The sequence below is a fragment of the Mauremys mutica genome, chromosome 14 (assembly GCF_020497125.1).
Source record: "Mauremys mutica isolate MM-2020 ecotype Southern chromosome 14, ASM2049712v1, whole genome shotgun sequence".
NCBI lineage: Eukaryota > Metazoa > Chordata > Testudines > Geoemydidae > Mauremys > Mauremys mutica.
In genome coordinates, this window is record NC_059085.1 from 19,810,544 (window position 1) to 19,826,097 (window position 15,554).

At 40.8% G+C, this 15,554-nt stretch overlaps 1 protein-coding gene across 2 annotated transcripts in view; it reads right to left on the reverse strand.

Annotated features, from left to right (window-relative positions):
• NKD1 (NKD inhibitor of WNT signaling pathway 1) overlaps positions 1–15,003 on the reverse strand; it is a 150,725-nt gene extending 135,722 nt beyond the window's left edge. For both annotated transcript variants that reach the window (XM_044987744.1, XM_044987743.1), the window contains exons 1-3: positions 14,681–15,003; positions 14,504–14,536; positions 14,137–14,288 (exon numbers count right to left, since the gene is read on the reverse strand). In XM_044987744.1, the coding sequence (XP_044843679.1) occupies positions 14,137–14,288; positions 14,504–14,536; positions 14,681–14,705 (210 nt within the window). In that variant the 5' untranslated portion in view covers positions 14,706–15,003. The remainder of the gene's footprint in view (positions 1–14,136; positions 14,289–14,503; positions 14,537–14,680) is intronic.
• Positions 15,004–15,554: the final 551 nt, after the last annotated feature.

The following is a 15,554-nucleotide window of genomic DNA, read 5'->3' on the forward strand; positions in this document are numbered from 1 at the left end:
CAGAAAAATCAACAAAAAGAAAATCCTCTCCATTTTTCTAATGTTTAACTCTAAAAGTCCTTCATAAATTCTCTTTAAACCTTCAACAACAGAAAATTCACCATTCTGCTGATGCTATTAAAAAATTCACCCAAAGAGGCTCTCTTTAAAAGAAAATGTAACAAGGAGAGGAAGTGGGGAAAATGTAATGGAACATTTCCTACTAATTAATCATAGCTTCATTAGTGCGATGGTATAATGTCCACTTGGCCTTATTAATTGATTTCGCTTTGAAATGCTTAGGTCTTCATCACTGATTGCCACAATGACATCCAATTAAAAGCAAACTTAAAATACATTTTTTTAAAAAAACAACACACAAATGATTTTAATGCAGACAAATGCAAGAGCTTTCTGTAATACCTCCGTGATTTCTAATGTTGCTATTTAATGTTTAATACAGTCTTTAAATTCCAATGACTCGAGTCACTAAGGAATTCTAAAGTACCTACAATCATCAACCAAACAAGGAATGCTTTCAGCTCCTTGCCCTTAGAATCCTGAAGTATAAACCCCAAACTTCGTGCAAAAGGAATTTTTAAAAAGAAGAGTGTATTTCTCAGGAGGAGGATGCTCTACCAAAGAGCAGCTCAGTTCCTTTGTGTTAAGAGACTAACAGTCCTTCCTACAATATTTCAAAGCAGCAGCTGTGACTTTGAAACTATGGATTTATCCTGGCCACCTGCTTTAAAATTAACCAAAATAAACATGTTGGGATGGTCCAGAGTCATAAGCCTGGTCTACACTAGGCGTTTAAACCGGTTTTAGGAGCGTAAAACCGATTTAACGCCACAACCGTCCACACTAGGAGGCACCATATATCGATTTTAATGGCTCTTTAAACCGGTTTCTGTACTCCTCCCTAACGAGAGGAGTAACGCTAGTATCGGTATTAACATATCGGATTAGGGTTAGTGTGGACGCTGATCGACGGTATTGGCCTCCGGGAGCTATCCCACAGTGCAGCAGTGACCGCTCTGGACCGCAATCTGAACTCGGATGCAGTGCTCAGGTAGACAGGAAAAGCCCCGCAAACTTTTGAATATTTCCTGTTTGCCCAGCGTGGAGCTCCGATCAGCACGGGTGGCGATGCAGTCCAAAATCAAAATAAAGAAAGAGCTCCAGCACGGACCATGCGGATGTGATCGCTGTAAGGGCAGGCAAATCCGTTCTATCAGCGCTCCGTTACAGAAGATGAAATTCAGAATCCTTTTTTAAAAATCTCCAGACAGACGCCATAGCAGGGACTCAGCGCACTGCAGCGTGACAAGCGTAACGGAAAGCCAAAGAATCAAATGGACGCTCATGGACTGGAGGACTGAAGCTATCCCACAGTTCCTGCAGCCTCCGAAAAGTATTTGCATTCTAATAGTCCCGTAGTGTAGATGTACCCATACCCACAGGATGGGAAGACAGAATAGGTCGTTTCATGTTAGAGTGTCAGATCCTGCAAATCACTTATTTCAATGGGTGTATTGTCTATGTGAGGACTTCTGGATCATGCCTGAAATGCAAATCTAACTAACTGGTTATTAAGGGCGAGCTTGAGATGTCCTTACCCATAATGAGTAATACCTCACTCCACAAGTAGTCCCCCCGTTGGCTTCAATTGGAGCACTCCTGGCATAAAACACCATTTAGTGTGTTATCGCACTCTGACCCTAAATATTTTGTTTGCTTTAGTAGTAAACATTTTTGTAAGTTATGTAACTTCTGTAGCAACAATAACGATAAAATATCAATCAAAATTTTAAACCCTAATGCTTTTCAACATCATTAGCCCATTTGTTCTGATTTGAAAAGTTGCATCAATGTTGTAAAAATGGCATCCAACACTGTTAATTGTTGCTTCAGTGGAAGAGAATGTCCCTCACAACTACAGTTGACCCAGCACTATACATATCAGTTCATCTACATAAATATCTCCAGGCCTGATCCTACTCCCATTAAAGGCACTTGCTAGACTCCCATTGATTTCAATGGGAGTTGGATCCAGCCCTCAGCTCACAGTGACTCAGTTGCCTATTACTGTCAGCTTTTTAAAAAACACATTAATATTAAGTTATTTCAGAAATGGATTGCAAGGAAAATGTAATGGACTTCCCACCCCCAAACTCTCTTTCCAAACTACAAAAGAAAAAGCAACATTTAAAAATAAATACTCAGATTCCTAAAAGTCAATTTAAAGAAAATGTTGCTAGAAAAAGCAGGCTAGTGGTAGAGGATTTTCCATTTTCTACTCACTTGTGGCTTCCTCACTCATTGCAGATAAAACTTTGACTAAAATAACCAAATGTAACATTAATAGAGCCGAAGCGGGAATGTGCACAGTTCTCTCAGTGATGACTGGCAAAGAACCCACTCCTTGAGCTTTAACTTCAGAAAGAGGCTCTGCAATTGAAAAGGCTGCTGTGTGTTTGTTTTTGTTTTTCCTTTTTTAAAAAAAAAAAAATAAATTACTCTTCCGTTTGATGTCTATTCTAGCTCTCTTTTTTAAAAAAAGACACACATCAGGTTAAGATGAAAACTGCCCACACGACAAGTTTGTGTTTACAAGCTTAATAGCAAGTTTCATTTGAACACAGGTCAATGCGGCTCTAAGAAAACATCACATACCAAAACTCACACATGGTTAGAACACATCACGAGCAGAGAGGAATTGTGGACTCAGTCTGTGAGGCACCGAGCCAGTCTGAGAAGCCCTTTGAAGTTAGAAAAACATCCTCTGGTCAGAGCACATTTGTGAAGCTGTGGGACAGGCGCTTTAAACAACATTCACTCTGAGATCACCTGCGGTGTACTGGTGGATAGGCGCCTGTGTAACTTTAACAACCTAACCCTTTATACTCCAACAAAATCACTCTCTCCAAACGGTATCATATCAATAGTGTACAGTCAAAAGTATTGCATGGCAAACCCTGGATCATGCAGCTCTCTCTAAAACATCATTTCAGGAGTTTCATTAAGGTATGTAAAGTTTGTGCAAAACTTACTGGTGAACAGAACTTCATTAATGGATAAAAAACACTGTTTTATCACCAGTCAAGATGGCAACAACTGAGAACTTGGAGAAGCATGGGGGCCCACCAGTGTGGCCAATGGAAATCCATGCCGCATGAAACCCAGGATACAGTTCAGCTTGCTAGCCCATGGAGAAGTTGCATCCAGATACCATGGGGATTACATTTTGTTTTGGCATTATTTTAATGACTCAGCTATTTGCAACCAAAATATTTTCTTCTTTTCCCCCCTCTCCATGGCCAGAAGCTGAGCCCAAGCATCAGAAGAACCTCTTTCAAGCCCTGATCTTGCAAACTAAGCCCTGTCTGCAGACCTCTGTGTCCCCACCACATGTGGAAGCCCCACAAACTTCAGTGGCATTCTGCTCAGTTGTAAGAATTTCCCCACATGAATTGGCTTGCAGGGTTGGGGCCTTGAAGTGGCAATTCCTTTAAGAACATAAGAACGGCCATACTGTGTCAGACCAAAGGTCCATCCAGCCCAGTATCTATCTACCGACAGTGGCCTTGATGCTGATGGAAGCTCTGACTCTGCAGTAATGATAAGATAGGAATCTCCTTCCTTGCTTTTAATATGCTCTTAAGAGTATGAAATTAAGGTTTTTACTCTCTACCAATTTGACCCATCTCCATTTGGGAAGTGCTCAGGCTCCCTTGCCCCTCTCCCCCCATGGAGGTGAAATTAACAACTTTTTGTGTTTCAGTTCCTTGGTTGTGCACCAGTATTATAGAGGTCGCCATCAGACACAGGTATAACACATGGAATAGGGTCAAAGAATATCTACTGCTATGGAGCTAGAAAGGGGCCTCACAATGTTTTTGTGGCTACAAGACATTACTTATCGTTTCCGTTTAGTTATTGCCCATCCAAGGTGCTCCTCACTGCAGCATCTTCAATTCCATAGCGCCTGTCATTCCAGTTCTGGGCCTCTTGGCAAGAATCAGGGGGTGCCACTGGTTAGGAATAGGTTGTATTGGTAGAGATGTACTTTGGGCATGAACTGTGTGTTGTGTGCACATAGGCCAAGCATTGGCAGAGCTTGCACAGCCCCTGTCCTTATTAAGGGCTAAATACTACTTCTAGATGAGAGCACGGGGCAGCCATGGAGTTCAAAGGAGATTTAACAACCTAAGTCTGCCCTGTGCTTGGCGTTAGTTAAGCACTTTCACAAGCATCTGTTTCATCCAAATGACAACAAAATACAAAAAAAAAAAAACCAAACCCCAAAACAGTTAAACCAACCATCTTGAAAAGACCAGGGGTGTAGAGTCTGATGATCACATTCTGGGGAATCACATTCTGCCTCCTTATAATCCCCCATATAGTCTCAAATGGATACAATATTCTTCCTCAACAGTTGTGCTTAGTGTCAGCTGCTGTATAGCTGCCATGCTTCAATCCAACAATGGCTGCATTTTCACGGTAGGTGAAAGGCCACCTATAAAAGGTGCAATTGTAATTATATGAAAAATTTGCTACCCAATTTTCTATGGCTTGGTCTACACTACAGCTGCCAGTTGATCTAAGCTAAGCAATTTGAGTTACATTAGTAGTGTAACTCAAGTCAACATAACTTAGATCTTACCACGGGGTCCGCAACAGGAGACACTCTGCCACCGACATTGCTTCCGCCTCTCATTGAGGTGGAGTACAGAAATAGATGAGAGAGCGCTCTCCCATCGACTGAGCATGTCTTCACTAGACCCGCTAAATCGATGCCGCTGCAGCACCGACTTACTTCCGTAGTGAAGATAAGCCCTATGTTACATGTTAGTCCAGAGCAAAAAGGTTGGTATGTGTCTTCAATCAGCCATGAATAAACCCATTTTAAAAAGATGTTTATTACGGAAATGTGGGTATGAACCATAATGGATTCATATAATGGAGTTCACTGGACTTAATAAAAAAAGTCAACCTCCAAACCATTACAAACATTAATAAAAAAATAAGTCAACCTCCAAACCATTAAAAACAGGTATGTGATATGTTAATCATAGAATATCAGGGTTGGAAGGGACCTCAGGAGGTCATCTAGTCCAACCCCCTGCTCAAAGCAGGACCAATCCCCAGACAGATTTTTGCCCCAAAATCCCTAAATGGCCCCCTCAAGGAATGAACTTGCAACCCTGGATTTAGCAGGCCAATGCTCAAACCACTGAGCTATCCCTCCCCCAATGGGCTGTTCCTACTGCACTAAATAAGCCCTACTCCTGATTATCTATGGGAATTTAACCTGCAATGTAATTGCAAAAATCCTTACTGAACTATCAGAGAAGAGTGACTGAGTAAATTGCCACGATTGGGAGGAAAAATGCTGCCACTACAGGATCAATGCAATCACTGGTGGATGAACAAGCTGTTAGTCTGGCCATCCTCACCAGCTGATAGTGCAAAGAATCTGATCCAAAGCCCATAGAACTCAATCAAGTTCCTATTAACTTCAGTAGGTTTTGGATCAATCCTTAAGGGTGTAGGAAAATAATGTGGAGGTTTTACAGATGATGTAAATACGACTTGCTCAATCCCAAAAGTTACTTAAAAATAAAACTATCCAAATATTTTATTTAAGGCACCTTAAAGACTTCTTTAATACATGCATCCATATTAGGAACAAACCCTTGTACATAAGCTTTACATAAATAAAAAATAGTTTAAACTGAGATAACCTGTAACATTTACCCTCAAAACAAAATTAAATATTCAGCATGACTAAATTGGGGACAGTACTTCCACGGGAAAATATCAAATTATTATTTATTTTTCTATAAGTACTTGTTTTGAAAAGTATTTCCTCCCCACCTGGTCTTAGGCTAAAAGCCACAGTCTGCATTTAAACAGTGTGTACACTTCAGAAAACTATGAAACGTCTTTTTTTTAAAAGCAGAAGCATATGAAATTATTTCATCCACTTTTCATATAGAAAGTCTACAGCTGACCATAAAGAAACAGGCAGGCTCCCAGTATAAACTTGCTAGGATTACATCAAAGACCTTCCTCTAGGATTAGATGATTGATTTCTTCAGTGCTTTTTAGAATTTCTTCCAGGATATTTTGGGTTATTGCCTTAGACCTTGCTCAGCTGGAATGACAGATATTCTCCTTGCTAGATTCTGATGTTCTCTCTTTTAGGGGAGAGAGTGTCTGTAGCATATACACACGTACACTATGTGAACAGGGAGAGACAGAGAAAGACTTGGAAAGTTCACAAACAAAATTATTATTTATTGTTTTAAAAAGAGAGAGGTTTATAATGGAAACAGTGACACAGGCTTAACCACAGCATCTTATGCAATTGACAGATTGCCTTTTACTCTAGGAGCTCAGGACCCTGTGTTCCTTGCGCAGGAAAAGCTCTCGCTGAAGTCAATACGAGATTTTCCTGGACAAAGAGTGCAGGATCAAGGCCCTGTATAGGCACTTGTGCTCTATATGGCACTTTTGCATAAGACTTCGTTTTACAGTCACGATCTTTTTTTACTTATCTCTTGGTTCCTTTTCCCTGCATAATTAACCCTGGTGGAATTATAGACACTTTCAGCCAGGACAACAGGAAACAGCTAAGACCTTGGCTACCACCATCATCTCTTTGGAGAATCAGACAGCAAACTATCTCTGATGGGACCTAACACGCCCTCATGCATCCCTTTTCCTCCCCCAAGACAAATCTGTCACCTCGGTACCACACATAATTCACATCAGACTGTGGATCAAAAGATCCAAGTCTGCTCCAAATCCCATTCCTCCTGCAAGACAACACTTTGTACTCTTACTTCCCTACTGAGCTTATTCCCTTATTTTATACCTCACAGCATGTGTGGCTGCACCCAAGATCAAACACTCATGCATGATTTTCTTCCACTGATCTTGAATCACAGAGTCATACTTTAATGGGAACCTCAATATACTTAATCCTTTAAAGCTGCCACGGTAATGGCCCCAAATGCATTAAATTCCATCATAAGCACAAAACACAAAGTATTTCTCGGGGATGGACAACACACAGACTGTGCTGACCACATGCCAATCCATCTAAGATCTAACGTTACATATGCTGTGTACATTTGCTAGACTGAAGCCCAAGGTTAGTTGGCAGAAAATCTAGGCACTTTAGAAGTTTTATAAATTAAATTCTGTTCAGAATAAAAGCAGTCTCCTCTCCATACTTCAGAGGAGATCCATGGATTCACAGGGGACTCTCTCTGCAAGTGACCAGCGGGTGACCAGCTTTACATCCAAAGTCGATAACATCCAAAAATGAGTTTGATGGTCTCGCTATCACAATACAATTTGATCTCTTTAAAAGTAAGATGCAACCTGGCCCAGTATGATTTGCATACTGGCACTCTTCTGGAGAAGGCATTGATCCAAACAACAGGGGTGTCAGGGCCAGTCTAGATGGTTGTGAAAAAGCATGGGTGACACCATACCAAATATTTCAAAGGGGGCTGCTTTCTGTGTCCCTAATTTTTTTTAAATGTACCTTCATCAACTGCAGCTATAAACTGCCACTTATCTAAGCACATAAGTCAGAAAATTCATACATACGTTTTAGTTTGTGGATGTGGTTACCCACATGCATTAGCAGATAGGACTAAATTTACACATGGAGTAAAAAAGGCATCGTTTTCCCATAGTCACTTTTCAGAGTTGAAGTGTACCTTAATATATACCACAAAGTCAGAGACTCTTAGTCTGAGTTTTCAAAGTTACAGGTATTTCTACACAGTGCAGATGGCGGGGAGAGTGGGGAAGTGAGGTGACATATTACAAATAATTGCTCCAAATATTTCTTGCATTTCAATATCTGCCATTTACTTTTCTACCGAGTTCTGATGCTAACATTCACGAAGCTTAGCTCATCCACAAGAATTTCTATAAAGGCCAACCGGTGGGAGGTGCGCCAACTGCACATTCTGATTTGTTTTAAAAATCATCACTGAACAACAATTCCCCTCCTTCAGAATAAAATCAACCCTTACACAGTTTCAATACTCGAGTGACTCCTCTTTCCTCTGTTCCTAACCCAGTTCAAAAGCAACCATTCAAGTCAACCAAGATCATCTTCTGAGGGGTGCCTACAAATATCCACTTACTTAGCTCCTCCTGGGTCTTATTATAGATCTTAAAAAAAAACAACCTTACAGAGGAACCTTCTGTTAATGAACTCTAGTGTAAAGAACATTTCCATATGTCCAGAATGTAACAAATTTCTCATCTTTGTTCTAAGCAAGAAGTTTTAGTATAAAAGCCTGGAAGAAATTATTTACATTTAAAACAATATGGAATATAACACATCATTGTTCTATTTCATCCTAATTTACAGAGGAAGAGAATGTATTCCATAAAACCGCCCACCTTTCATGTATAAAACAGGCGGTGCTATCTGTTACTGGAAAGCCTAAGTAACATAACCTTCCCATGTCACTCAGATTTAGACCTCCCTCAGCTACTAAACAGGATATATTTCATCATTATAAACATCAATCTCAGTAACTCCAACTTTCATATTTTTCATTGTCTGAAGAGATCGAATAAATTGATTTAACAAGGTTTGTTTGCAGAGACTTCACAGGCCATTTAGCTTTCTAATCAACATCCCAAATTGACAATGCACCACATTTAATCTAAAGTATCTTTGAAACAAGCCCAGATGAAATGCAGATCATCTCCCATCCACCTCCTCCATATGTCTCAAGCAAGTCGACTTTCTAATTTCATAACACAAAATATTTAATTTATGATTTTCTTCATATGTCAATTTAACCTCTGGCACATAGCTTTGAAACCATGTAAGGATGTCTAACACTTTCCATATGGCTGCTGCATTGTGGCTTTTAATTGTACCAACTGGTATCATTCAAGGATAATTCCCCTGGAATCCAGTTTTCTGCTACAGTATTGGTCAATTCACTAATCTCATCACCATGGCACTAATACTTTCAGAGAGTCTTTGATTTTTAGTGTTCATATTGTAATTTTCCCAAACCAGCATGGTCAAGATGTACTATGTGCACCAGTAATTAAATTGTCTTGGTTTCTTGGCACCAAAATCTCAACAGAACTTAGGGCTTTTCTCTGCTATTTCTTTCATTGCAAAATTTGGGTGAATTTGTTTTGGTCTGCTACACCTGATGCGTGCAAACTTAACAATTATTCAAACCCTAGCAATACCTAGAACTGACAAACCCATTGTTAATTTTAACCAGGTTTCTGTAAGTCAGTATAGTATATTAGTTACAAAATTCCAACAATGAGGTAGACTATGTGCCTACTTGACAGGAGGCAAGTTAAAAAAAAGAACATTTTAAGTAGTCAACACAGCAATATGGTAGACAGATAAATTATCCAATAGATATAAACTTATATTGCTACCATGACAACAAAAGGTCAGCCTCTCAAAAGAGAGTTCTACTCATTTTAACTCTACCATTTTAATGGCTTTCAAGGCAATGTGAATCTGGACAAAAAATCATAAAATTATTTTTAGGGAATTATGTTTTCATTCAGCACACATGACCTATCTACATGTGTGCTTTACAGACTATATCTATGTACACATACACATGCATGCTTACACGCACTATTAAACAGATCAATCTTTTTTAAAAGAAAGATCCTGTTAGAAGAGTATCGACGCTGACACTTTGCGGTCTATTCTCTTCTCAAACAATGCATGGAATGCCCATTAATGTCAACAGAAGTTACAGGCATAGAACATATGGAAAGCATGCCCCAATCTTAAAACCAGTGAACTGTTGTAAACTGTTCCCAGCCAGGGTGTGCAATCTCACTGATGTCAAGAAGAGTGGAGCATGCAAATCAAGAGCTGTATAAAGTCCTAACAATATACCAGTACCTAAAGTCTTTCCTAGTTTTCCCATCATGATATCTTCCAACTTGGCTCAGTGGATACCAGTTTGTTTGGGACCATACAGGCAATTGAAAATAACCAATTTTTCAACCCAGAACTCCGATTTTGATGAGACACTCGAGTAAGAAACTAGTAAAAATTGTTACGGCTTTGAAGATAAAAGTAAATTGAATTAAGCAAATGCTATATTTAAAAATTTCCCCTCTAGCGCAGAGCTGCTTTTTAGTTTTAAAAAAAATTCAAATAATGGTGGTCGGCAGAAATAGTTTGTAAAAATAAACAAGATGAATAAATTAAAACTGATAAGGGATAATCTGCTCAGTGACAGGAAGCTTTTCTCTTTTCCTCCAGCCTCAAATTAACTCCTTCATAAGTAGCAACCAACATGTATTCTACTTCCCTAAAAGGCTTTGTAATGTACAACCCTAGTGGTTTCAATTAGCATTAAAAACAGAAGATAACTCAAGCCACCATACTTTTCATGGATGCCACAAAATTGCTTTTTTCTTTAATTCAGTGTCATGGAACGGGATGGCTGCAATTTAACCCCAGCCTACACAGATTTAAAAATTTAGAGCATAGCAGCCCCTGCTGGGCAGGTGTCAATGCTTTAATGAGATCAGAGCTCTTATCCCAGAAGAGAAGGCTGTTTACACAACAAAAGTGCATATTTCAGATGCAATCGCTTTACCCTTGTTCGTGCCTTCACCCAACAACAATTTACTACTATGACATCCTACTCAGATGACTGATGCATTTGGCAATAGCTGGACACTAATTAGTTTTCTCCTCATGAATGTTGGGGGGCGGGGGGGGGGGAAATCAGCTGAGCAAAGCTTCTTCCAGTCAGGAAACACTCTAAACTACAGTTCAGTAATAGAACAGCTCTTGAATTTTTGAACCAGGCTCCTGTCAAACAGTTCAAGATTGAAGGCTTGGCTACACTCGAAACTCCCGCGGCAGCGCTTTGAAGTGCGAGTGTGGTCACAGCGCCAGCGCTGGGAGAGAGCTCTCCCAGCGCTGCACGTACTCCACCTCCCCGAGGGATTAGCTTACAGCACTGAGAGCCGCGCGCTCCCAGCGCTGGGGCACTGTTTACACTGGCGCTTTGCAGTGCTGTAACTTGTTGCACTCAGGGGGGTGTTTTTTCACGCCCCTGAGCAAGAAAGTTGCAGCGCTGTAAAGCACCAGTGTAGCCAAAGCCTCAGTGGACACAAATGGGGGGAGGGATAACTCAGTGGTTTGAGCATTGGCCTGCTAAACCCAGGGTTATGAGTTCAATCCTTGAGGGGCCACTTAGGGATCTGGGGCAAAATCAGTACTTGGTCCTGCTAGTGAAGGCAGGGAGCTGGACTTGATGACCTTCCAAGGTCCCTTCCAGTTCTAGGAGATAGGATATCTCCATTAATTTAATTTAAATATTTCCATCAACTGGTTTAGGAAACTCATCCATGTACATTCCATCTTACATTTTAAGTGAACATACTAAACTTTATTAATTTATTCATTCCTTGTTGCTTTAAAACAGCTACATTAGTGTCAACTTCCTTGGATGACAGAAGTGAAGCAGACCATTTTAGTGGCCCTGTTCGTGAGAAAACAGCCTGCAACTGGTTTATATCCTGATATATATGTAATGTATTGTCAGATTTTTCTATTATGAACAATTTTTCACCAAGACAATCCAAAACTTCACAGCACAACACTGTTGAGTGCTCTCAACTCTCATCAAAAGCCAAGAGAAGATGCACAAAATTTCACAAAATCAGGCCCAAAATGCTAAACAGATCATCATCATTATCATGATTCTTTTTAGAGATTCCTGAGAAGAGGCTCAATAGTGAACAAAAATATTCCTAGAGCCCCTGATTTTTCTCTAATGTAAACTCAATTGGATATTTCCCTGAATCCACACAGTCTCATCTCTTTTTGATCTAACTATTTGTACCACAAACCACAATAGCATATGATTTTTCACTAAAATCATCTTTAAAATATGATTTTTTCACTAAAATAGGTTTTAATGGAAAACCAAATTTTCAACTATGGCACAAGCACAAAGAAAAAACTTTGACTGATTCAAATATAACAGTCCGGTATTGTTTGGGTATGTAAATCAATTCCATAAAATTGATTCTAAATATTAGTCACTTCTGCATCTTGAAATTAACTAATAACTAAGATGCTAGGCTGCAGTCCACCTGATAGCTTAGGGGAATGGACTAGATGATCTTTTGAGGTTCCTTCTAGCCCTGCATTTCTATGATTCTATGATATCTTGGTAGATCAGTGAATCAAAGATAGGTCTTAGACTTGGTCTTGCAACCTTGACTCCATAATCTTTTACACACAGCTTATCTGTTTCGGCAATAGTAGTAGAAATATCTGCTTCCATATTACATAAAATTCATACCTTAAGGAACCTTAATTAACTGTCACAGCCCGCTTCCAGCAGGATGCCAATAGCATTAAAGCAATTAGCGGGCAATGAGGCCATATATTATGGGCAATATCAGGCCACGATTATTTTGAAACATTCTACACCAAACTATATGTTAGGAGGTACAGTCAACACCCTCTATGGACCAGTGCATTCAAACACATTTCAAATTAACTAATTTTAGAGGACAGTAAAAAGTATGGATAATTTAGCTAATTGCTTAATTAACTAAGAAAAACAATTACTTTTTACTAATATATATAGAGATGAATAAAACTCACGGAGTTAGAGTTTTGCAAATCTCTCAAAGTATCGTTGAGATTCAAAAAACGTATGTTCAAATTTGTGAGGTTTTTCCTGTATTTTAAACTTATGTTTTCTTTTTGTATTCAATTTAAATTTGAGACTCTCTTTCCTAGACAAACCTGCCAGTTAAGGGTAGAACACACAAATCCAAAAGTTTGACTCACAAAAGTGGGTTTATCTGAAGAATAATTGCAGGCAGAATTATTATGTTCTATTTATTGATACAGATTATACACACACTATTTTAAATGAGAAATTCTTTCGCCCACTGTCATCACATTTTCTGCAACACAAAACTCCAAGTCAAACCCTCAAACCAATGGTGGCTAACAGAGTTTAACAGTGAGCAAAATTAATTTGTCCATCAATAATAAATAACACTTATATAGCATCTTACTCCTTTCGCTTAGCATCCAATGATCTCCAAATTATTTATCACTTCTCACAAGAGAAAGGTTTTAAGACCCCAACATAGTCTCTCATCCATTCTCACATCTCAAACAAGAGGAAATGTAAAGTCCAGATGTTAAGTAAAAACTGCACCATTTACAATGAAACGCCTCCTCACAAACACAAAAGTCTGCAGGATGTTTGGTGATGCTGCCCTGACTGTGTTTTCTGACACACATTCCTGCACTGGGGAGCACAGATTCCAGTCTCCTCATCTCTCAGGTTACTCTTCCACTGACCCAGTTTAAGGGATTGATCCAAAGCATATTGAAATCAGTGGGAGTCTTTCCATACACTTCAGTGAGCTTTGGATGAGATCCTAAAAGAGTAGATGGACAGTATTTGAGAATCACTGTCTCCTACACCCCCATCATTCCCTTCAGTTTCAAGGGGCAGCATTAAGAAAGAAACCTACAACCCACCTCTTGCTCAAACTTTACACGGAGAATTTAGGGTGAGGTGGGTATATAGACTTCCCCCAGGAGCATATGCTCACAGATGAACTGGGAAGTGACAAGTGGCAAGCTCAAAAACTCTTTAAAAAGAAATCGTGTGACCAAAACAGTAAATAACACGTTTGGAAAGTAATAAAAAGGCTCCTTCGTGGCTCGGCTCTCCTGAACTCCTATGTCAAAGAGTCACAGCAATAACTCTCTGCCACAGACAGTAGCTTCTCTTGGTAGGTTTTAGGAGCTGGGCGCATTCCAATGGTTTTCTGTGTGTTCCTGTTTGCAGTGGGTTTTGTACTAATCGTCCTGCTAATAAACTAGTGGGCAGGTGCCTGTACTTCTAGCAGGCTCTTACGCCAGAGCAGAGTTTGTTTTGGGATTCTAACCTCATCAAAGGGGCACCAGGAAGGAAGCCACCCACCGGGGCAGCCCCTAAAAGCAGCATCTGGGCAAAGGAGAGCAGCTGATCCTGGGAAGGGAAGGGAGAAAGGGGCTTGGGCTTTTAGTGTTTGAAGAGGAGCGGGGGAGGGGGAGTTTGTGCAGCTGAGACACTGACATACCCTGGTGCTGGAGAGCGTGCAAACAGCCCGGTGCTGGCAGCCTTGCAGGAGTCCCGTACTGCTGCCCCCGCTGCTACCGAAGTATTTCTGCTTCACCATCCAGTCCTCAATCCCTTTCCGAGCCAGGGAGGCGTTCACTGCAAAACTATCACCTAAGGAAAGCACAAGAGACAATGCCACACACTGGAGCAGCACAGCCATGCCCTCTGCCTGCCCCAGGGTGGGAGTGTTTGGGGTGGGGGGGGAGACCAGCACCTGGGGTATAATCCTGAGCCGGCCACCACAGTCCCACCGAACCCGCCGCAGAAAGTTTTAGGGGGAGAGAGAGGGGGGGTGAAAGTTACTAGCAATACAGAGCCATCCCTACCTTCTGGACTTTCTCTGGGTTTACAAACGGCAGCTAGGCAGGTCCATGGGAAAGTGTAGGGGGAGGAAATAATAAAGGAAGATCATTAGACACCGGTATAAAAAAATCGCAGCAAACAACCCGAAATCCAAACAAGGGGGAACGGGGCTGTGGGAGTAGCAAGTGAAAGGAACTAACCATGTTTCGAGTGAAGTTTCCCCATTTCTCTGCATTGAGCTGCAATTGCGATTCATTGGACTGTTTTCAGTGGTGGTTTTTTTTAATAAAATCCCAACGTTTTCAGAAATCCATGTGCTCCACTTTCCCCCCTGCTAAAGCAAAAGCAAAATCAAATCTCAGTTCCCCTTCTGCAGCACGGTCCTGCGTTCCTCCTCTCTCTGCTGAAGTCTTTCTCCTCTCTCTCCTCTTTTCCCAAAGACAGAGGCGGTTACAAAAGACCTTACTTCACCCACCAGGGAACATGATTGACACCTCATTGAGATTAGACCACTTGCAGGCAGCCTCTGGATTCCTATTGGACTGAGGCGGCACATGAAAGGGAATAAAGATCCTTTTGGAGTCTCAAAAAAAAAAAAAAAAGAAAGGAGCAGCAGCAGCTCTTGTGCATTTCACTTCCAGCCAGACACAGGCAGCAGAGCACAGAGCCACAGAGAAAGCCCAGGGAAGGCAAAAGGAAGAGGCCTCTTTCTAATAACCGAAATGTGTTTGCTAAATCTGATGCACTAGTTCATACAGCTGCAGGGAGGAAACTTTGGGAACGCGCTGCACACTCTAAGCACACTCGGGTCCCCATCATTCCCCACGTTTAGCTGCAGCTTTCCAAATTTTTCTTCCCCTCAGGGCTGAATGAAGAAAATATACAACCTCTACCAGCCCCTGGGGTTGCACATTTTAATAAAAGGTGCCTATTGCATGTGATTATTTTTATGTTTTTCTCCCATTGGTCTCGACTGTCCATGCCAGCCAAAGTGATTTCACCGCAGACACAAGGCAGGGTGGGTAATAAAAGTGGCTTTATGCCAGCTTTGCAGTACCTAGATAGGGGACCGGC